The sequence below is a fragment of the Chinchilla lanigera genome, unplaced genomic scaffold (genome assembly GCF_000276665.1).
Source record: "Chinchilla lanigera isolate Chin_1 unplaced genomic scaffold, ChiLan1.0 scaffold00100, whole genome shotgun sequence".
Taxonomy (NCBI): domain Eukaryota; kingdom Metazoa; phylum Chordata; class Mammalia; order Rodentia; family Chinchillidae; genus Chinchilla; species Chinchilla lanigera.
Window position 1 is genome coordinate 871846 of NW_004955501.1, and position 22121 is coordinate 893966.

General features: G+C 42.4%; 1 protein-coding gene across 1 annotated transcript; it reads left to right on the plus strand.

Annotated features, from left to right (window-relative positions):
• The first annotated feature begins 10005 nt into the window (after positions 1-10005).
• Positions 10006-16132, plus strand: A4gnt (alpha-1,4-N-acetylglucosaminyltransferase). The gene is made up of 2 exons (XM_005406864.2): positions 10006-10416; positions 15190-16132. The coding sequence occupies exons 1-2, from the start codon at positions 10006-10008 to the stop codon at positions 15778-15780; spliced, it is 1002 nt and encodes a 333-aa protein (XP_005406921.1). The 3' UTR covers positions 15781-16132.
• The last annotated feature ends 5989 nt before the right edge of the window (positions 16133-22121 follow it).

Here is a 22121-nt window from a genome sequence, read left to right on the forward strand (position 1 = left end):
TCAGTAATATAGCAAGATAGAAAATCACAGTGTATCTGTGCAACAATAAAGAACTCACTGAAAAAGAAATTAGGAAAACAACCCTATTCACAATAGCTTCAAGAAAAATTAGTTAGGAATTAACCTAACAAAGGAAGTGAAAGACCTTTATAGCAAAAACTATGGTACTCTGAAAAAAGGAGATTGAGGAGGACATCAGAAAATTGAAAGGTATCTGCTTTTCCTGGAACCAATATAGTCAAAATGGCCATACTTCCAAAATGATTATACAGATTCAACGCAATCAAAATACCAACAGCACTCCTCACAGAGCTGGGAAAAAGCAATCCTGGGAAAAGAGAGCAAAGCAGGAAGCAGAACAATCCTGGATTTCAAGGTATATTACAAAGCCACAGTGATGAAAACAGCATGGTACTGACATTAAAACAAACATATCAATCAATGGAACAATACAAGAAATGCAGAAACAGCCTCAGGCACATAAAGAGATTTGGGTTTTGAAAAGAGGTCAGAAACAGGTGCTGGAGGAAAGATAGCCTGTTTAACAAATCGTACTGGGAAAACTGGCTATCCACATGCAGAAGATTGAATCTAGCCCTATGTCTCTTACCACATATTAAAGTAAAACCAAAATTGATCAAAGATTCTAAATATTAAAACAGAAACAATCTACAGAAAGAATAAATAGGTAAAACTCTTGAAGAGTTTTAGTCAAGGACTAAAGAGTATAGTCAAGGACTATACTAAGGTATACTAAAGAGTATACTAAAGAGTAGTCAAGGACTTTCTGAATAGAACACCATTTGCACATGAAACAACATCATGAGAACCAACAAATTGGATTATATCAAATTCAAAAGCTTTTGCACAGCAAAGGAAATAACCAATAGAGTGAAGACACATCCTATAAAAATGGGAAATTTTTTTTTCCAGATACTCTTCAGACAGAAGACTAATATCTAGAATACATAAAAACTCAAAAACTTAGAGCCCCCCAATAAAGACCAAATCAAAAAATGGACAACTGAAATGAATAGACACTTTTTAGAAATACTGATGGCCAATAAATACATAAAAAAATATTGAATATCACTGGGCAACAGAGAAATGCAAATTAAAACATCACTGAGATTCCATCTTTCCCTAGCAAGAATGGTTACCATCAAGAAATCAAATAAAAACAAATGTTGGTGAGGCTTCAGGAAAAAGAAATCCTTCTACACTGTTGGTGGGAATGTAAACTAGTACAACCACTATGGAAATCAATGTAAAGATTCCTCAAAAAACTAAAACTAGAAATTTCATTTGACATAGCTATTCCCTATTTAGTTTTCTTCCTGAAAGAGTTAAAGACATCATATTCCAGTGATATATGCTTACTCATATTTATAGCAGCACAGTCATATTTATATTCATATTTTACTCATATTTATAACAGCTAAAGCTTGGAAATGACCTATATGTCCATCAACAGATAAATGAATAAAGAAAATGTGATATTTATTCACAAAGGAGTACTACTCTGCCATAAAGAAAGATAAACCTGAGTCATTGTAGGAAAATGGATGCACTTTGAGACTATAATGTTAAGTGAAATAAATCAGACACACAAGAAATCATATGGTTTCTCTTATATGAGAAACTCATAGCATAAATAATTAAAGAACCAAATAAAAGATAGGCAATAAAAAAGAGGGAGATAGATTTTTTCTGAAGTGGGAAGGGGACCAAGAGATGGAGAGGTGGGGAGAAAGGGGAGGACCAGGGGATGTAAAATATACCAACTCTCCACAATGAATATAATCATGTACTGCAAACATGTACTAATAAAAATAAAAATTAAAATATACAACTGCAAAAAAAAACCCCACAAACAAATAAGAAAACAAGGACAAGCTCCTGTATCCCCAGCTACTATAACATCACCTGCCTCTCCTTGACAGTCTTTCATTCCTTAGATCCATATGGACTTCTGCTGATGGCATCCAGCTGTCCCTGCTGGCCCACTTAGAAGAGTTGTTCCTCTCATATTGCTGGAGGCTGTGCAGTGTGCTGTAGTGGGTGATAAGTTGTAACCTTTTCTTCCTCCACGATCTTTGAGTTGATCCCATATCCCAAAGCCTCACAAGCCAAACAGTCAGAGGCTCTTTTACTAACTGCTTGCTTGAAAGTTTTCCCTAAATTAAATGGTTTGGAGGCAGCGTATTCCCTGATGATTATAGTCTCCTGAATAGGACTGTTATTAATGCCTCTATTAATGTGCTGAATCATGGACTTTCCCTTCCTTTGTATTAACGGTCAGATTTGGGAAGTGTCATCCACAGCTTCCACTCGCATTTCTTCCTCCTGCTCGTTACCTGACTCTTCTCACAAATTCCAGATCTCTGGGCTCTAGGTGGGATTTGTTAGCACAGTATGGACCCCGTGTTTTTTTTTCTTTTTCCTCCCTACCCCCAGTCATGAGAAACAACAGAATAGAACTTCGATCTCATTTTTCCTTTTATCTAATTTCTTTGCCGAATCAGAGGCCAAAGTGGAGGGTGCTACTCATATATCATTTTCATGTTGGAGTTTTTCCTTCAAGCAAGTAATTTCCTTCTGGGTGGACAATTCACCCTCAGTGGCATATTGTTCTGCCCACAACAGGTGGCATGCTACGGTGGTTATAGCTCTCTTGTACTCCAGTCCCATGCAGACTATGCTTTCAGGGATAGCAGGATGCTCTCCAGTCTGTTAGGTGTTTGGGGGGCATTCTTGTGTTCTGGCAGTGGACCACAGTCATCCAGGAGATGCACCATCTTATACCGCATGGAGGAAGACCGCCACCCTGGGATCCTGCCCTCCCACCCAGACAATCATCTTCAGATCTTTCAGGGCCCTACTCAAACACCAGGTGTTACATGGATTTCTCTGGAAAGACATAAAAGAAACGTCTTCCTCTGAACTGAGAAGGAGCCAGCAATCCAAAGAACAATTCAGACATGTCCAGCTTGGCAAGTGAATGAGTTTATTTGGGGTTTACCTAGGGAGTAGCAGAACACTTGCTGCAGGCCGCAGCACCAGCAAAGTGACCCCCAACCCTGGGTGACTGGTTTTATGGGGCACTAATTAGAACAGCAAATGCAGGATCAAAAGTAAGAAGGGTCCTTGGGAAAAGTAGTGTGTACTCTTCTCATCCCAGCCTTCTGAGGAAACTTTTGGTCTCAGCAAGCACTGTGGAGCTGTGGGATTTGTTGAACCTTGTTGTGTACCCAGCCTTGGCACCTGGCCACCTGGTGGGGGCCTACTGAACAGTTACATAGGGGACCAGCAGGTAAAACACATAGTTACATGGGTGGGAGTAATTAATCTTGATCAGCAGAGAGGATAGGGCAGCAAGTAAGAGGAGCAGGGAGAAATATGTGTGGAACTTAGGAGATGATGCACTGTGATGCCTCCTGGTATGAAGAATCACGTGCGGCACCTCTGAACGCAGAAAGGTAGGACTATCATCTTTGGTGCTTCAGGGTCGTGAATTGTATAACCAGCTGAGTTACCAGCACCTGAGGAGAGAACTTCAAGGGTGAAGGGACTTTAGAATGGGTGTTAGAAGAGGGAATGGGTGAGTTGCAGCCCTGAGATCAGCTCTGTGATGAGGGCTGCAGTTCATCTCCCTGACCTTGTTAGTTTCCCCCTCAGGAAGAAAGGCCAGTGGGACCCATGGAAGCATTGCTCTTTAGACTGTGTATGAGAGTAGATCCGTGCAGCAAAAGCGTTCATTGCGGCGGCCATGAGAATGTGCCATCTGCCCCGAGCCCCATCTGCTGCCTATGAAATTCAGCTCTGAGTTACGCAGAGATGTTCCTCTCACAGGGTTCTCCTTGCAAGGGGCTGAGTGGCAGGAGTTCCAGGGCTCCTCTGATGACTGAGTTTGGCTTGAGGACTCTCTGATGACTTGCTTAATCTTCCTTGGACAAAGGCAGCTTTGGATAATGCACCTAGGATGATTTCCACCAAGATTCTCTCAAATTTCTTTGTAACCCATCTCCTTTTGCACTTTTAAAAATTGCATTCCTTCTAATAAAGTCTGTGCACAGTTAATCTTACCCTGTTATCTGCTTCCCAGAGGACCTCTATTTTCATAGCTTGTACGTGAGGGAAAGGAGACAGAAGAGTGAAGAATGACAGTCAGGTATGGCAGTCCCTGTAGTCCCAATAGCTTGGCAGTTTGAGGTCGGAGGATGACAAGTTTGAGTTCTACCTGAACAATTTGGCCAGACTCTGTCTCAAAATAAAAATAAAAAAGGGTGGGGATATATCTCAGTGGTAGTGTGCTGCCCTGGGTTTGACCCTCAGTACCGAGAAAAAGAGAAAAAGATTCCATGGTTTCTGACTTGGGTGACTGTGTGCTTGGTAACACTTAGAACAGGGATCTTCATCTGAAGAAATAAGATATAAGAGGGCTGTGAATGGGGTGGGGTAAGTGGGGTGGGTGCAGAAGGTCAAAAGAAAGAGGCAGAGAAACCTCAAATAGGACAGCAGTTATGCATGTTACACTAGTAGATATCTATTGCAGATAAAGTTGCTCCTTTCCTCTGAGGCCTGGTCCTGATCCTCAAGAATAGCTTCAGTATCACCCATGGCTCAGAAACAGATTTTTGTGAAAACATGCACAAGCTTACCATGGAGTGTCCATCTTAGTTTAAACTACTATAGCAAAAAGATACAGACTGGGTGGTTTAAAAACCATCTATAGTATTTGTACGATTTTGGAGGTGTTGTCAGATTCAGGTTCTGGTAGGGGCTCTCTTCCTGGCTTGTAGACAGCCACCTTCTTACTAGATGTTCACATGTGCTTTCCTTGGTGCAAACAGAGAGAAAGAAACAGAGACAGAGACAGAGACAGAGAGAGACACAGAGAGAGAGAGAGAGTGTGAGGAAAGGAAGAAGGGAGGGAGAGGGAGAGAGAGAGAGAGAGACAGAGACAGAGAAAGAGGCTGAGAAACAGAGAGACAGTGACAGAGAGAGACAGGGAGACAGACAGCCAGAGACAGAGGCAGAGACAGGTAGAGATAGACACAGAAACACACACAGAGAGAGAGAGAGACAGAGAGATCCTGTTCTTCTTGAGAAGGACTTAATCTAAACCTAATCACCTCTCAAAGTCCCCACTTCCAAATACCATCCACTGAGGGTTATTGGGGGGTGTGGCTTCAACCTATGAATTTCAGGGGGACATAAACACTCAGTCTGCAGCAGTTTCTTTTAGCCATACTGAGATACTCTCACTGAACAGTCTAAATGACGCCTTGTGTCATGTGGGTACCACATAGCTGGTTCTAAGGTGCTCCGGATTCTTTACAGGATGAAGGAACTAAACTCCGGTTTACAGAACTTAACAGCAAAATCTCTTCAAACAGTCCCCTCTCTACAAGGTGCCACTGTCCCCTGTAGGCTTTGTGTAGACTCTGTTTTTCAGTCTTTCTAAGTGGATTCTGAGGCACAACTTGTTCACTGAGAACAATAACTTTCCCTTATCTGTCTGCCTTTATCCTCCACCAACTCTTTTATCCTCAAGTACATTTTTAAAAAGGTGTGGTGAACACATGTGTGAATGCAATAATTTCCAGAATAAACACGGACACATACTCGTGGTCATTAAGTGAAGTTCTGTAAAGAGAAGCATGTTTAATTAGTATGGTCAAGTGAAGAACAAAATCCAGAAATACAAGGCAAGGATCATTTTATTGGAGATGTAGACTAGATAAAAATATTTCCATTAGACAAGGAGGTTTTACTCTGCCAATAATTGGTGTTTTGTAAATGTCTATTTTATTGTGCATGCAATGCTGAGAATGTTACGCCTCAGTATGTATCCATTATGCTGTGCTTTCTCTACGGTTGCCCAAGCCCCATGCTACAGGTTCTTTCTCACTCCACAGTGAAATGCCTCTGTCCAGCCCTCTTCCCTTCATTTATATAACACTAGCCCTCCTGGTCATGCTCCAGCCGCAGAACAGTGGGAAAAGGAATTGCAATGCTGATAAGATACCACTTTGTATATTCTTTTCACCCTGTTCATGGCTGATGCTTTTATAAGTTTATCGATTCCATTTGCTTAACAAATATGTTAAAAGCCGGAACTGTGCTTCCAAAGCCTCCAAATCAAACAGGACAAGTACTGCCAACTTGAACATTTCCTACTTGCCATAAGTCTGAGTTCAAAGAAGCTACAGAAGGTGTGCTTTTCACGGGCAATTCAATTCAACAAACATTTACTGTTAAAAATTCCTTTGACTTCTCCTGCCTTATCCTTACACACTGGACTATTTGTACTTGAGGTTATCACAGGGCTGAGAAGTTGGGGAAATTTCCCTTTTCCGTTCAAGTGTTTTCATCCCTGGTCTGCTTCTTTATGCTGGCTTCACACATCCAAGGAACGAAACTGTAAAACAAAAATAAGTTTGGGTTCATGGATATTTTTCTGGTCCTGTTTGTTTACTTGGGGCTACACCAAGTAAAGATCTTGTCATTTCTTAAGATCTTGTCAGTCAGCAGCAATTACTCAGGGTTCATAGTGTGCCCTATTGACCATATCTGGCCGTGTTAAAATGGAGAACTGTCTCACATACAGCACAAATTCCTAGGAAAGTGACTGTTACTGTCTGGGTGTTCAGATCCAGCCATTGCTCAAAGGCAAATAGCTCTTCGTCTATGTCTAATCACATATCTACATTGTGTTCTTTGGAGTTTTTTGCCTGGTTGGAAGCCTGGGATTATGTAGTAAAGAAATTTGAAGGAATTTTCAACAGAATTAGTGTCACGTAATGTCCGAGCAGTGACATTCCTTAGGGAAGCTGATGCATAGGTGGAGATGTGGGTAATTGGCTTCCAAGTTTAAGGTACTGAGGCAAGATGCAGCCCTAAGGTTCAGGGTTCCCTTAAGCCCATCTTTGCAGCCTGTAAGTATCTGTGAAGTCTGAGTTAAGATCTGCTGCTGTGAGACCCACCTGAACCAATGGGAGATTGGTGTGGTCCAGGCCACAAGCACGGCAGAAGGGATAGAGAGGAAGGACAGGCAGCTCTGATCTTCTTACTAGAGGGAAAGCTGGAGGATGTGTCAGGCTCTTAGACATTCTAGGTGGAGTGGTGCAGAGAACAACAGGCTTTCTTAGAAAGATGGGGGAAGGCCATCAAGCTGTGAGCCTAGAGAGGCCCAGGAAGCTGTGACTAGGCTCCTGAACACATCTCATCCACTCTCACACAGGGATGAGGAATTCCTTCTCAAAAGTTCACTGGGAAACAGATTTCCTTCATCTGAAGAAATAAAATAATTTGTTTTTATCAGGGAGTCCAGATACCACCTGCATCTGTATTATTCCCTTTCATTCCTTTTCTTCTTGGTGGAAAGTGAAAGTTCCATCTATGGGTTGGAGAGCACTTTCACCCTCACAGTGAACCTGAGGTCAGTTACATTCTGCACTTTACAAAGGATCTGAGGTTTGTCCCAGTGCTCTCAGCCTATGATGGATAGAGGTATAACTTACAAGCCCCGTGCTATTTCCATCATTCCCTCTACTTGGTTCAACAGGACCAACCTATTATGCTTAGGGTTTCATGGTATGCCCACACCATTCCTGCCTGACAAGGACTGTTAACTCCTTCCCTGCTTTCTGCCTTGACCACTTATTCGGCGGCTTGAGCCCTTGGGCAAACAGTTGGAAAGCACCAATGTGAGTGATTCACCTGAGACTTGGATACAAGGAATGTGCCATTTCTACAAATGCAGCTTTGTAGTTGTCCCTAAACAGGGAGCAGGAGCACTGACCTTCCCTCTTCTCTGTAGGAAAGAACAAGAAATCCAATCTGTTCAGTACTGAAGAACTTTGGAAACAGGCCAAAGCTCATTTAGTTCAGAATTGATAAGGTCCAGAGAAGAAACTAAACTCCAAAAGGAAGAGGCAAATGGACAGACAAGAGCTGTGTCTGTGATCCCCAGGCACAGTGAGGACCACAGCCCTCACCAAATGGGGCAGCTTGAACTCCCTGAATGTAGGACCTAGTAGGTGTGGATTGACAGCCTGCTTAGGCAGAGACCTTCCTGTCCACCCAGAGCATCTGGAGGGATTGTAGATACCTGGTCATGGCTGAGAGAAGGCTCTGAACTGAGGACAGGTGGTTTCTCTGAGTGGAGGTTTATTCCAAAGAGGATTACTGAGTGCTCATTCCAGGGGCAATGGGGAAAAGACCACGGGAGAGTGAAAATACCTTGGGAGGTGTGCAGATTGCCACATCAGCTGAGGGTGACAAAGCTGACTTTGTGAGACCAGGAGACTCCTACCCTGCAGGGGGACATCAGGGCACAAGGATAATTCCTGCAGGGACTCCAATGGATCCTGGGGAACCTGAGCCCATTCTAGAGCACTGGGCTTTTGGACTAGTGGGGTTTGTCTACTGCTTATTTGTGGTGATGGGCTTTTGTTTCTTTTAATGAAACCCCAGGTTTGCAAAGGAGGAGCCTGATCAATTTACAGGATTGTCCGGTGAATAACCTTCCCCAAATATCTGTCCATGACTTTAAGCTTAACTGTCCAGGTGCAGGATTTATTGGCTCCAGAGTTACAGTATGATACCGTTTCCTCTAGGTGAAATCATCCCCTTAAAGCACCATGATAACTCCAGAAATGGGCTGTGTTAGTGTGTGGGGTACCTGGAAAAATCTTACGACGTCTTGTTATAACCAGGGATTTGTTTTAGGGGTACTTAGTAAAGGGAGGAGCTTCCTAGGAACTTGTTGAGTTTAGCCTTAATCATTTACCAGTGACTTGCTTATCCTTGTATTGTTCAGCTGGAAGATTGGGTGGTGATTTATCAGAAAGTATACAGGAAAACCTTGTCCACATTTGTAAGACCTCAAATACGGGCTGACTGCAAGTTTCTGGTTCCAAGGTAAGCCCTGCTTTATTGGCTTTGTATTTTGTGAAAGAGTTACATGAACTGTGAAAAATAGACCTCCCAAGAATTGAGATCACTGTTCTGGAGTCAGCTCCGCTTAGAGCTAACATTTATGGAAAGAAAGGCAAATCTTGCTGGTTCAGAGCCTGGGTGGGAATCGCGACTAGTTGCCAACTGTATGATCGTGGCAACTGTTCAATTTTGTAAACTTGTTTGTCTCCTTGGTTAATTTTCTTAGTTATATTAGTTTTTCAGTAAATTATCCTGGAGTTTCTAGGTGTGAAATAATATTTTCTGACCCTGGTGATACTTTTGCCTCTTCTAATACTTGTATTCATAGTGGAAATTTCTTGCACTGGTTAGGATGATCAGAATGATGTTGAATAGTAACAGTGGTAATGAACATCTGTGTCATATTCTTGATCTTGACCATTGTTTTAGATACTTCATATTAAGTATGTTGATTACTATATGTTCTAGTAGACATCATTTACTAGCTTAAGAAAGTTGGTTTTTTTTGTTTGTTTGTTTTGTGTTTCTTTCTTTTTGGGTCAGAGTCTTGCTACGTAGCTCAGGCTGGTCCTGAACTACTCTGTAGGCAGGCTGGCCTCAAACTCATAGCGATCCTCCTGCCTCTGCCTTCTGAGTGGGATGACAGGCATGCACCACCACACTTGGCAAGAAAGTTTTCTTATATTTTAAAAAACATCATGAACGAATGTCAAATTTTATCACATTCTTTGCATCTATTGAGCCAAAATAATAATAATATGGATTTTCTTGTGTATTCTCCTGACAGTTCATTCATTAATAGCTTTTGTAATAATGAAGTAATTATTTTTCCTATATTGGAACATCCTTAAATCCAGGATAATTCTAACTGGTTTTGACAAAATTTCCTTTTTAATGCTGCTGGGCTTGATCATATTTCATTTGGGAGCTCTTTCCTCTCAGTTCGTAAGTAACATTCTAACATAATTTTTGTGTGTGTGCTATTTCTATCAAGCTCTGTGAATGTGAACTTGAGTGAACTGTGCTGATTAAAGGAGAGCTTGGCAGAGCGCAGTCAACATGCTGAAGGAGCTCCAGTTCTCCCTGTCTATAGCCCTGCTGCTGGCCTGTGGCTTCCTCTACCGGCTCACCCTGAGGTCCTACTGCCTCTTCTCCTGCCTGCCTTCCTCCAAGTCCCAGCAGGGGCTGGATGCGCTCCTGAGCCAGGGACACAGCATTGTGTTTGTGGAGACTTCGGAGAAGGTGGAGCCACCCCCGCTGGTATCCTGTGCTGTAGAGTCTGCCGCCAAGACTTATCCTGAGCAGCCCGTGATCTTCTTCATGCAAGGGCTCCACAACTCCACACAGCTGCCCTCCAACTCCAGTTCCTCAGCCTTCTCCCTCCTCTCAGCAATAGACAATGTTTTCCTCACCCCTTTGGATATGAACAGGCTGTTTGAAGACACGCCCTTGTTTTCATGGTACACTCACGTAAGTGTGCAGGGAAATCTAGAGAGCAGTGTTGGGAGGAAACAGCAGGGGACCCACAGAAAGCGAGTGTAGCTTCCTCTGTGTGTAGATGGGAAAATGGGGGCTAAGGACTCAGGGCAGAAATGGGCCTGGCACCCCCACTCCCTCTGACTCTTTTTTTCTACCTCTTGAACCCTTATTTAGATGAACAGGTGAGACTTAAGTTAGGTTAATGTTTGATCTGGTGTCTTGCTTCTAGCTTTCAGGATCTAGCTTAATTTGGAGGCTTTTCTTGTTGTTTGTTTGTTTTTGTCTTTTTGAGACAGGGTCTTGCTAGTCTTGAGCTCACAAGATCCTCCTTCCTCAGCCTCCCAAGCGCTAGGATTCCAGGCATGCACCGCCACGCCTGGCGGGAGGCTTTTCTTAACAGAATGAATTTTTAAACATATTTTCTAGATGTATGGGATAGTTTCTTTTCATTATAGTTTTAAACTCCTGTGTGTTAAACTGTTTTGGTGCCGAGTCAGAAACCAGGTGCTATTTAACATGAAAATGATGTAAATAGAAAATTCATGAAGGATCAGTGGAACAGTGCTGTATGAAATTGGGGTATATTAAGGTATGATTGAGAAACTTCTAGAGGTCTTAGGAATTCTATACTCCTCATCCTAGCAGCATAGCAAAATAAGAAAATGGTTTCTCACTTTAATATTTCTCCCACTATCAAGTAATGCTTAAAGAAATTATAATATAATCACTCAATGATTCACTAGGCAGGTTTTATGGTTCTTTTAACTGACATTTTATGACGGTTGTAAGACAATGGGGAATTAAAACCCCCTTCACAGTATAAGGTCATGAGAATGACTTTGATTTTGTACCTACCACTAACATCTTTTGAGGGAAAAAAAGATCTGAAAAGACAACACACAATCACAGTAGATATTTGAGCCTGACTGGGTTAGAAGTGAATTTAGTGATAAGACTTTCTTAATTTCATAAATAAAATTATTTTGCAAAAATAAAATTAATTTAATAAATAAAGCATCTTAATTTCACAAACAGAATTATTTCATAAATCAAAAAATTAAAAAAAATTTAAAAATTAACATGAATGTGATTTCCTTGCTGCATACGGTCCTATCTAAATCCTAATCATGGGCCAAACCAAATGACAGCAGACTTTTCTTCTATAAAGATCCAGCTAATTAATATTGTAGGCTTTGTGGGCTAAGCAGCAACTCATAAAGTTATTATGTAGGTTCTTGTGTTAATTTCTAATGGCTGCCATAACAAATTAGTGGCTTCAAACACCAGAAGCGGGTGACGTGAAAAACAGAAACTTAGCCTCATAGTTCTGCGGGTAGGAGCCCCACAGAAGCTTCTCTGCCTCTTACCAGCCTCTGGTGACCACAGACACTCCCTGACGTGCAGCCCATCCTTCCAGTCTCTGCCTCTATCTCCTATTTCCCTTTTTTTCCCTCTGTGTATAAAACCTCCCTGTACCTCTCTCTTTAAAGCACATTTATGATCTTTTAGGACTTATCAGTATGATCCAGCATAATCTCCTCACTTCAAGGTTCTTAACTTAATCACACTTGCAAAGGTCCCTTCCCCATGTGAGGCAACATTACCTCATCCGGGGACTGGGACCCAACATCATTGGGTGGCCATTATTTTGCCTGTTGTAGAATTCATATGCAAAAAGAGAGAGAACACCCACCCTACTTTGTTAACCTGGGCTGGGGTGGGCTGTCATGGAGGGGTGGGCATGTTTGCATCCAGTTACTGTCAGTTAGAGACATTTTCTGGGCTAAACCATAGGCCTGAAGGTAGGGGTTCGAGTGGGCCAGGCAGGTGGGGGTGGGGCTTGGGGCAGCCTCTGGGGTTGGCTTCACTCTTGGTCCCAGTCACTTCTAGATCCCACAGTACCCATCTGTTCTTCTCATGAGCCTGGAAATGTCAAACTGGGACTTGTTAGGGGAAGGTGGGGTAGTTTCAGTGGATTGAATTTCCATTTGCTAGGTCTTGGCAGTTGCCGACAGCAGGGTTCTTGGCAAGTGGCTAACCCTAACCTGAGCAGTGGCAGGGCAGGGAGGCAGGTGCTGGGAGTGGAGGGGACATGTCAGCTAGATCCCCACAGCTAACCTGCTCCAGGACTATACCCGTATTTCCCATAGTTGTGTCAGGCTAACGCTATCTAAGTTGTGCTTTGGTCCTTGGAAAAAGAAATCCCTACTCACATTATTTGGGGAGATGCCGCATACAACATCCTCTTCTCACAGACAAATCAGGCCTCTTTATGATTCTAAATGAAATAAACCTTAATTTGATCCAACTCATTACTTCTTAAATTTATTTGAGCATGGAACCCTCTTCCAGTGTGACACAGAAATAAACTTATGGGAATTAATGTTCCCTGGAGCACAGTTTGGGTTGCTCTGAGCTGCACCTAAATTTTATAGGTTGGGTTTTAGGAGGGAGGTGGACCCTGAGACACAGAGCCCCTGAGTGTCCATCCATCTCGGCCTGCATGACACTATACTAGCCTGGTATCTACAGTGGGGTGCTGGGCTATGGCAAGTTCTGCCCCGTTTAGGCTACCACTGAATACCATTTAGGCCCCCTGTTAGGGAGGACCCAAAGTAGCATCACTTGCTAGTGACCACTGAGTTTGCCTCACTGATCTGGGCAACTGTGGCCTTTGAAGATGGCTAGGGATCAGCACTGTGAGCGTAGGGCGGGGATGGGCGGCTGTCCTCTGAGCGGCTCCTTTTTCATCTTCAGCCCCTTTGGAGCTCTTGTGTCTCAGGTTGATGTTTAATCTAATTCTCCTCTGGGCCTTTGTGGCTTTTAATATCCTAACACACATCTTGTTCATCCCTCTGTTCTGGAGGCCAGAAGCCCCACATTAGTTTCCCTAGGCCAATGCCAAGGTATTGACAGGGCCACTTGCCCCACATTCCTTGCAGAGGCTCGAGGAAAGAATTACTCCTTGCCTTGCCCTGAATGTCCACACTTCTACTTTTTCACTTGAAAAACAAGGACAGTCATATAACCTACCTTTGAGGATTGACGGAAATTGCAAAGAGCTTGGAACCACATTTGCTGTTTGTGAGGTCTTCAACAATTAGAAACAGTATGGCTTTTAACCACTTGTAAAGATTTCTGGAGAGTTTTAGTTGACCTACTCTCATTGAATTGTATAGCAGAATTTTAAAAGAATGCTTATTTTTTGTCAAAAGCCAAGGATGATTATTTAATCTTTCAATCAACATTTAAATTTAAAAATACCTATTTTATTTTTTGCACTTGAGATTTTAGCATTCCCTATGAGAATACTGCTATTTATACTGATTTATTTTTATTCCTTTAACAACCATTTTGTTTTGCTCACTTTTTTTTTTTTTTTGAGGCAGGGTCTTGCTTTTCAGTTCAGGCTGGCCTTGAACTCACTATGTAGTGTAGCCTAGGTTGGCAGTGAACTCATGGCAATCCTCCTGCCTCAGCCTCCTGAGTTCTGGGATTACTGTTTTGTTCACATTTTAGCATTTGCAGTCATCTATGACCCCCTTTTCTCCCATCCCACATTAAATCCATCAGCAAAGCCTGACCAATTTTATTTTCAACATGTACCCAGAATCTGACCACTTCTCTCCTGGTCCAAGCCATCACCGTCTCCTGCTGGATTATTTCACAGCTTCCTAACTTGCTTCTTTGCCTTTGTCCTTGCCATCTGCCACTCCTGCCCTACCTTATTTGCTACACAACAGCCACAAACTAATGAAAACCAATTCACATCATCACTCCTTTCTTCTAAACCTTTCAAACAGTTTGAAAGCCTTGACCCCAACCTATATGACCTGTCCTCCTTCATCCCCACCCTTCTCTACTGTCATCATCTGCCTTTCTCCTTCCTCTATTCTGTGTCTACTGCATAGCAGTATGATTCTGCCTCAGGGCCCTTGCACTTGCTGTTTCTTCTCCCTATCAGATTTGGCCATGGTTCACTCACCCACTTCGTTCAAGTTTCTGCTGAAACCTAATGTAATATTGTGCTCCATCTTGCCCCTTTCCAGTCCTCCTCAGCAGCTTTTAAATAAATCATAGCTTTTATCAACATAGTATAAATTTGTTTATTGTTTATTTCTTCCCTACAGGGACTTTTGCCTGTTTGTTTACTGTCATATTCTTAGCAGCTTTAAGAGAGCTTGGCACATAATAAGTAGGCCCTCAGTGAATATCATTAAAGTAATTAATGAACAAATAAGAGCATGCATACATAGATTTAAGATTTTCTTTTACCAGTTTCTCAACTTGCATGCATATGATTTTCCCCCTAATTTCCTAGCTCATTTCTTATTTCAATTTTTAGCATTTCCTGAGGACATTTTTTTTAAAGCTCTTCCCTTCCAGTTTCATGTCTGCAGTTAATGTAATCCACATTGAAGAGTGGCTTATTGTGCAATTCCTACTGGACTTCTTCTTTGTCTTTCTACTGGTTTAATTTACTTTTTTCCCTGACTAGTTTAATTTTTTAAAAAATTAATGAAATCTTTAAAAGCTACTAAAATCTTCTCATTGATATTAATCAGTGAAATTTTTTACTTAAAGGAAAATGGGAGGGGGTGGAGTAGAGGTTAGTCGGGAAAATTTGTGAAATTAGGCTTGTGGCCAAATAGGTTTTGGGGAAGCTGTGTTGCTTCAGCCCTCTCCAGCTGCTCTGGGCCTGGCTTCCTGGGCCACTCCTCCTTGTCCTCACCCCCTGGGGCTGATCTGTACCTGCTCCCTCAGATCAACAGCAAAGCAGAGAGACACTGGCTCCACATCAGCTCTGATGCCTCCCGCCTGGCCATCATCTGGAAATATGGCGGCGTCTACATGGACACCGATGTCATCTCCATCAGACCCATCCCTGAGGAAAACTTTTTAGCTGCACAGTCTTCTCAGGTCTCTAGTAATGGGGTATTTGGGTTCTCACCCCATCACCCCTTCTTGTGGGAATGCATGGAAAATTTTGTTGAGCACTACAACTCAGACATTTGGGGTAACCAAGGTCCCCTTTTGATGACGAGGATGTTGAGGCTGTGGTGCAAACTCAGAGACTTCCAAGAGCTCAGTGACCTCAGCTGTCAGAACATGTCCTTCCTACACCCCCACAGATTTTATCCCATTTCCTTTGCACAGTGGAGGCGCTACTATGAAGTCTGGGACCCGGAACCAAGCTTCAATAACTCTTACGCTCTGCATCTGTGGAACCACATGAACCAGGGGAAGAGAACTGTTATTAAAGAGAGTAACACCCTGGTGGAAAATCTCTACCGCAAGTACTGTCCTACAACTTACAGGTACCTGGTTCAAGGCCCAGAAGAGAAGGTTCAGTGACCGGGTCCAGGTAACAACAGAGCCAACCCTGAGTTGCTGCTATTAGTGAAACTGGATGGTTCCTGGACTGCCATGCTGTCACTGATCTCCACTGTCTCCGAGGTGTGGGGTTTACCCAGGATTAGCTTTCCGTCTGTAAGAGAACCAGCCCACGTAGCAGTGGCTACGAAGCACAGAAATTTATCTCTCTTATAAAAAAGAAGTCCAAAGGCCAGCAATTCAGGGCAGGTATGGTAACAGTGGTCACACAGGACCCAGGCTTGTTTCTGTTTGTCATCCTTGGTGTCCACAGTCCAGGGCCCATGTATGTTTTGGACCTCTGCCCCATCATATCTGTATTTCAGGCAGTAGGATGAAGGGAGGAGTTAAATATACCCTTTTTATTTTATAAAGACGGCTTGCAAGAATCGAATAAGTGCAAGTACCACTTTGCCTGGCATCTCCCTGGCCAGAATGCACCTGCAGGACAGACTGGGTGTGGGGACTTCTGTTGCATGTTCTAGTCAGTACTATAAGATTGTATCTAGGACTTGTTTGAGCATTGACTGGGGAAGAGAGAGACTTGCGTTTGACATTAACATTATTCTATTTTCTGTTGTTATAAAGAAATACCTGAAAGTGGGTAATTTATAAAGAAAAGAGGTTAATTTTACTCACAGTTTTGGAGGCTGGAAGTCCATGTTTGGGTGACTCCAGCTGGCAAGGGCTTCCTGGAGGATGGCACCACAGTAGCATGTGCACACGGTGAGACAGAAGGCCAGAGTGGCCCGGGGCCAGGCTTCCTTCTTTCATAACGGTTCATTCTTGTGGGAACTAAGAGGGGCCCTGTGAGTCCTTTCTGGGCGGCATCCCCAAAAACCTAATCACCTTCCACTAAGCCACGCTTAAATATTCCACTACCTTTCCACATTGTCACACTGGTGACCAAACTTCTAGCATATGGAACTTCGAGGGGAACATGAAACCTTATCTAAACCACAGCAACGTTCATGAATGCAACAGCTGATAAATATTAATCAGTCCCTTTCTGTGTGCCAAGCACTAATACAGGGGCAGATGATAGAGTTAGATCAAGCAGACAAAATTCACAACACTTAACCCTAATTGCTAGCCACTTGTCCCTGTGCTGTTCTCTTTCCCCCCTCACTCTGCCATTCCTTACTCTACCCCTTTCTGACCCATATATTTGCCAGAGTGGTTTATAAAAGCAAATTACAAATCCAAACTATTTAAAACTTCTGCCCCTTTTATTTGTTTTTATTTTTAGTTTTTGGGACAGGGACTCGCTGTGTAGTGCAGGCTGGCCTTGAACTCATAGCAATCCTCCTGCCTCAGCCTCATGAGTGCTGGGATTACAGGCATGTGCCACCATGCCAGACCTTCTGCCCCTTTTAGACTCACATAAAAATTTGTCTCTTTTATTTTGAAGCATGTTGTACTATATATATATATATATATATATATATATATATATATAACTTTTTAATTAAAAAGTAAAAACAAGTTTGCCCCCTCTTTAGGAGGATGTGAATAGTAATTCTTTTCAGCCAAGATTTTCTAGAACTTTCGTTTTGGTAATTTTCTGTCTGGGAAAATTTTTTAGATGCCAATTCTTTTTATTCCAATATTTTTTGCTTTGAGAATCACTGTGTTCATAGTCTTATTAAAAAATACAAATTATCTTTCCGACACAGGCTTATTTATTGTTCTGGAATTTCTGATACCTCTGTCAGGTTCTCGGGCCTCCTCCATACCCCACAGTTGAGCTCTGGTTGTGTCCCTGGAAGGTCAGCTGCTTTTCAACTATCCACAGGTGAGGATTACTAGGGTTAACCTGCTCCAGAGAATGGGGTCACAGATGCTGATCACATCATTTCCACATCTAAAGGAGGCCCTCAAAATAGCTCTTCAGGTAACACCCCAGAAAACTAGGGCTTTGAAGGGCCTGATTAGAAATATTTACAATGTTTCAAACTACATGAAGTGTCTTGTGATGAAACCAAATAAGTCAACCCATGTGCCATATTTTCAATGTGGGACTGTGATCATATGAACTTACTGTGACAATAATGATTCCTTGATGTTTATAAGGACCTTTACCAGGCAATAAAGTAAGTTTTTGATTAATAAAATGTGGGAAATAAATTAATACACTCATATAATAAGTGTAGTTTGTATAGTAGAAAAGAGTAATTCAGAACATGGTAATGATGTGGGGGAGAATTAGTCAATGTAATTTTCATGTTAAATTTGGTGAAGTTGAGTGTTTCACATCTTTAATTGGCAGTACATATGTTCTTATTCTATGAAATATCTTGTCCAGTCATCTGTTGTGTTTTTGTTTTTTATTGATTTGTAACCACACTGCATATTAAGAACACTAATATGTTATTTTTATGTTGCAATTCTTTTGTCTGTCCTTTATTTCTTAATTTCACTTGCTAGGTTTTCATTATATATGGTCATAAAATTTATGCAATCCAGTCTCTCATTTTTTGTTTATGTCTTTCGGGTTTTATTCCGTGCTTGCATATTCTCCTACTTCCCTGGTCATTTAACGTGTAAACCAAGTGGCAAGGTTTACCCTGGATGATACTGGAATAGGAATCCTTACCAGGGGTCTGTGAATAGGCTTTGGTAGCCTGTGCACTTATATCTTTATTATTACTATTAATTAAAAAGTATTGCCTTCGGTTATGAATGGAGGCCACAAACCACAGTTGTATTAGTAGTATGTATGACGGTGTCATTTTTCAATGGCCTGAGATGTTTATCACTGGTATTTTCACATCACATCACACATACCTTGAAACATTGCTTCGGCTCTCACCACTTTTAGATCGGATGCTAGGTCTTTCCATTTAACGAATTCATAAACAGAAATATTGTTATATTATAAAGTTGTTTTCTAATATTTTCATAGCTTTATTTCCAATATATCTGCCAAAGGAGAATTACCAAAAAGGCTCAAGTCCCAGGCAGGAGGTTGCTGGGGTAGCTCATTTCAGACGCTGCCTCTCTCTCTGCCAGCCAGTGAGTGTCTGGACCACAGCAGGCAGCCATGCCTTAGGTTCGTTTCTTTGTTTTTTTTTTTTTTTTTTTTTTTTTGTTGTTTTTCTCCGGTACCAGGAACCGAACTCACGACCTTGCGCTTGCCAGGCAGGCACTTTGCCGCTGAGCTAAATCCCCAGCCCTTTGTTTTGTTTTTTTGTTTTTTTTTTTTTAGGTTCGTTTCTTCATTTGGCGAGTGGAGCTTGTTTAGGTTTATTCTGGCTTTGTAGAAGGAAGAAGGCCTCTTCTGCAAGTGCAAAGACTTCCTTCAAAGTGGCCTTTTCAGTGAATGGGCTCTGGTGTGGGCTCGGCCCAAGGAAGAGATTTCCCCTCTGCTCCAGTCACCCTCTGACTCTATGCCTGCCTTCTTATACATCAGCACCGTGAAAACTTAAGCACATATCTTGAACCTAAAATCATCTCAGGCAACCTGGATTTCCCTTCAAGAAAGTGGGATTGGAGCTGGCTTCCGACGTGAGATACCAGCAGTTGACAGCAGGTGACATTGCTTTTGTGGAGTCCCCAGGGGTGTCCCACTGTTTCCTGACACTTCTTAAAGTAGGGAGGGAATGGGATCTGAGATGGGTCAGAGGGTAGATGTCTGGCACTGGGCTGAGGAGGAGATTAGGGGCTAAAGTAAAAAGGGAAAACTACAGATATTGAAAACCCACTCTCCTGTCGACTGATTGATTGACTGTCTTTTTGAGACAGGGTTTCACTATGCAGTTCAGGCTGGCCTTGAACTCACGTTATAGTCTAGTCTTGCCTTGAACTTGAAGTGCTCCTCCTGTCTCAGCCTCCCAAGTGCTGGGATTATAGGCATGTGCCACCATGCCCAGCAGGCTGTGCTCTCATTTAACAGTTGCCCAACTGTTCAAGGTGGCAGGAGTGTCTCCTGGTCTAGGCAGTCAGGGTCAGTCTTCTTCGGCCCATTCCTATGTCATGAACTATCTATGATCCCCAGTGATGCTACTAAATCTTGTGTGTGCGATGGTATTAGCTACCCAGTGCTAAGGGATCTAGTCACAAATACATTCTTGGTGCCTTTAGAACTAAAATACACTTTGGCACATAATAAGCACTCAGAACTTCCCTGTATTGGATGCTGAACCAAGGTCCAGCAAGGGGAAGACACTTCCATTTGTGGTAGGCCTTGGTCAATTCCAGATGGAAGATTCTAGATAAAGTAGACTGGGGTGTATATCAAGTCCTCTTGGTTACAACAACATTACAAAAGAGGACACCCCATTTATAGCATGAGAAATTTGAGGCTTGTGGAAGTAATACACATAAACATGTGCAAAGGTACCCTCAGAGCTACTGTTGTGGTTTAGATGTACAATGTCCACCAAAAGTCTCATGTTCAGAGGTGTGGCTTTTGGTAGGTGATTGGAACCTGGGGTGCTGTACTTATCAGTGGATTAATCACTGATGAATCCATAGCTGAATGTGCTTTTAGGAGGCAGGACCTGACTGGAAGAGGTGGTTCACTGTGGGCATGACCTAGAAGGGTGCATCTCCCTCCCACCCCGACCTTCTCCATCGACTTCTTGGTTGCCATGTTGTGAGCGGCCCTCCCCTGCTGGACTCTTCCACCTGCCCTTCCTGCCTTGGAACCAGCCAACCATGGACTGTATCCTCTAAAAACCAAGAACCAAAATAAACATCTTTTTACAGTTGTGGCTGTTGGGTATTTTGTCCCAGTGATGAGAAAGTGACCAAGATAGCTACTTTCTCCAACCTTTAGGGATTCAATGGGAAGAGAACGGAAGCAAATACTCAAGTGATTTTGTAGATACTGTGAAGTCTAAAGGATACACCACTGATTGCCCAGACTTCAGCTGAACCTGGGAGATACTTCGGCTAATTTGATTCTCACAACAACTGGGCTAGGTAGTTCATTTTTTTTCCCCCTTTTTTTCAGGACCTTTGCACTGAGCTATTACCCCTGAATCCCTCTTTTTTTCCATTTTGAGATAGTATTTCATTAAGGTGCTAAATTACCCAGTCTGGGCTTGAAGTTGTGATCCTCAGCCTCCTAGAGTGCTGGGATTACAAGTGTGTGTCACCACATCCAGCTTATTTTTCCCATTTTACAGATAACAAAGTCGAAGCTGAGAGAGGTAAGTGACTTTTTCGGGGTCATACATGTTGGGATAGGGGAAGGTGTGCCTTTGTCTCCAAAGCCTGGATATTTCTCTCCCACCCAGTGAAATGGCCCTGACTGGGAGAAGTGGGGAGGAACAAGCACCCCCATCACAGCAGATGATTTACAGAGATCCTTATTTATTTCTGGTCCCATTCTACCAATTTTTTTTTCTTTATTTAAAACATTGTGGTGGGATGGGGATGTAGCACCAAACAATTGTGTGAAAATATATGTAACAAAATTTGCATTTTAAGCACTTGAGTGGACAGTGGCGTGGCATTCAGCACATTCATACAGGTGTGCAGCGCTCACTACTCCATCTTTCGAATTCCTTGATCTTTTTCAAATTGGAACTATTTCTATTAAACAGCAAATTCCTGTTTCTCTGGAGCCTCTGATAACCACTAGTCTACTTCCTGCCCCTATGATTTCAACTATTTCTAGTTATCTCATGTAAATAGAAACAAGTGATGTATTTTCTTTTGTGACTGGCTTATTTCATTGAGCATGTGTTTGCTTTCTTTTATTTATTTATTTTTTTTGAGACAGGGCCTCAGTATGCAATTCAGGCTGGGAGGTAGTACTCACTTATGTAGCCCAGGCTGGCCTTGAACTCCCAACAGTCCTCTTGCCTCAGCCTCCTAAGTGCTGGCACTACAGGTGTGTGCCACCATGCTCAGCATGTTTTCTTTCTGTGAGTATAACAAAATTGTGACAACCAACTTATAAAGAGAAAAGGTTTTAGAGGTTTGCCCCTTTGCTTTGGGCTTGTGGCAGGACAACATGGCAGGAGTGTATGTCAGAGCAAAACTGCTTTCCTTCTGGCAGGGAAACAGAAGAGAGGAAGAGAAAGTATTTGGAGTGTTACTATTTCTAAGATCATATTCCCCAACGACCTAAACCCCCTACCAGACCCTGCTCTTAAAGTGGGGAGCTCCAACCTTTTTAGCACCGAGGATCTGTTTTGTGGGAAAAAAAAAATTTCTATGGGTGGGGGATTTTTAAAAAAGTTTTCCTTTTCATTAATATATATTTCTGATATGTAATAATTACACTTCCCCATTACATTTCCCTGTACTAGCACATCACCTCGGCTCCAGCTCAGATCGTCAGACATTAGATTCTCAGGAGTGTGCCACCG

Excerpts from the sequence above, each read along its gene's own strand:
- A4gnt (XM_005406864.2), top strand. The coding sequence starts at position 10,006 with ATGCTGAAGGAGCTCCAGTTCTCCCTGTCTATAGCCCTGCTGCTGGCC. Across the intron at positions 10,417-15,189 it reads TGTTTTCATGGTACACTCAC|ATCAACAGCAAAGCAGAGAG; the intron begins GTAAGTGTGCAG and ends CTGCTCCCTCAG.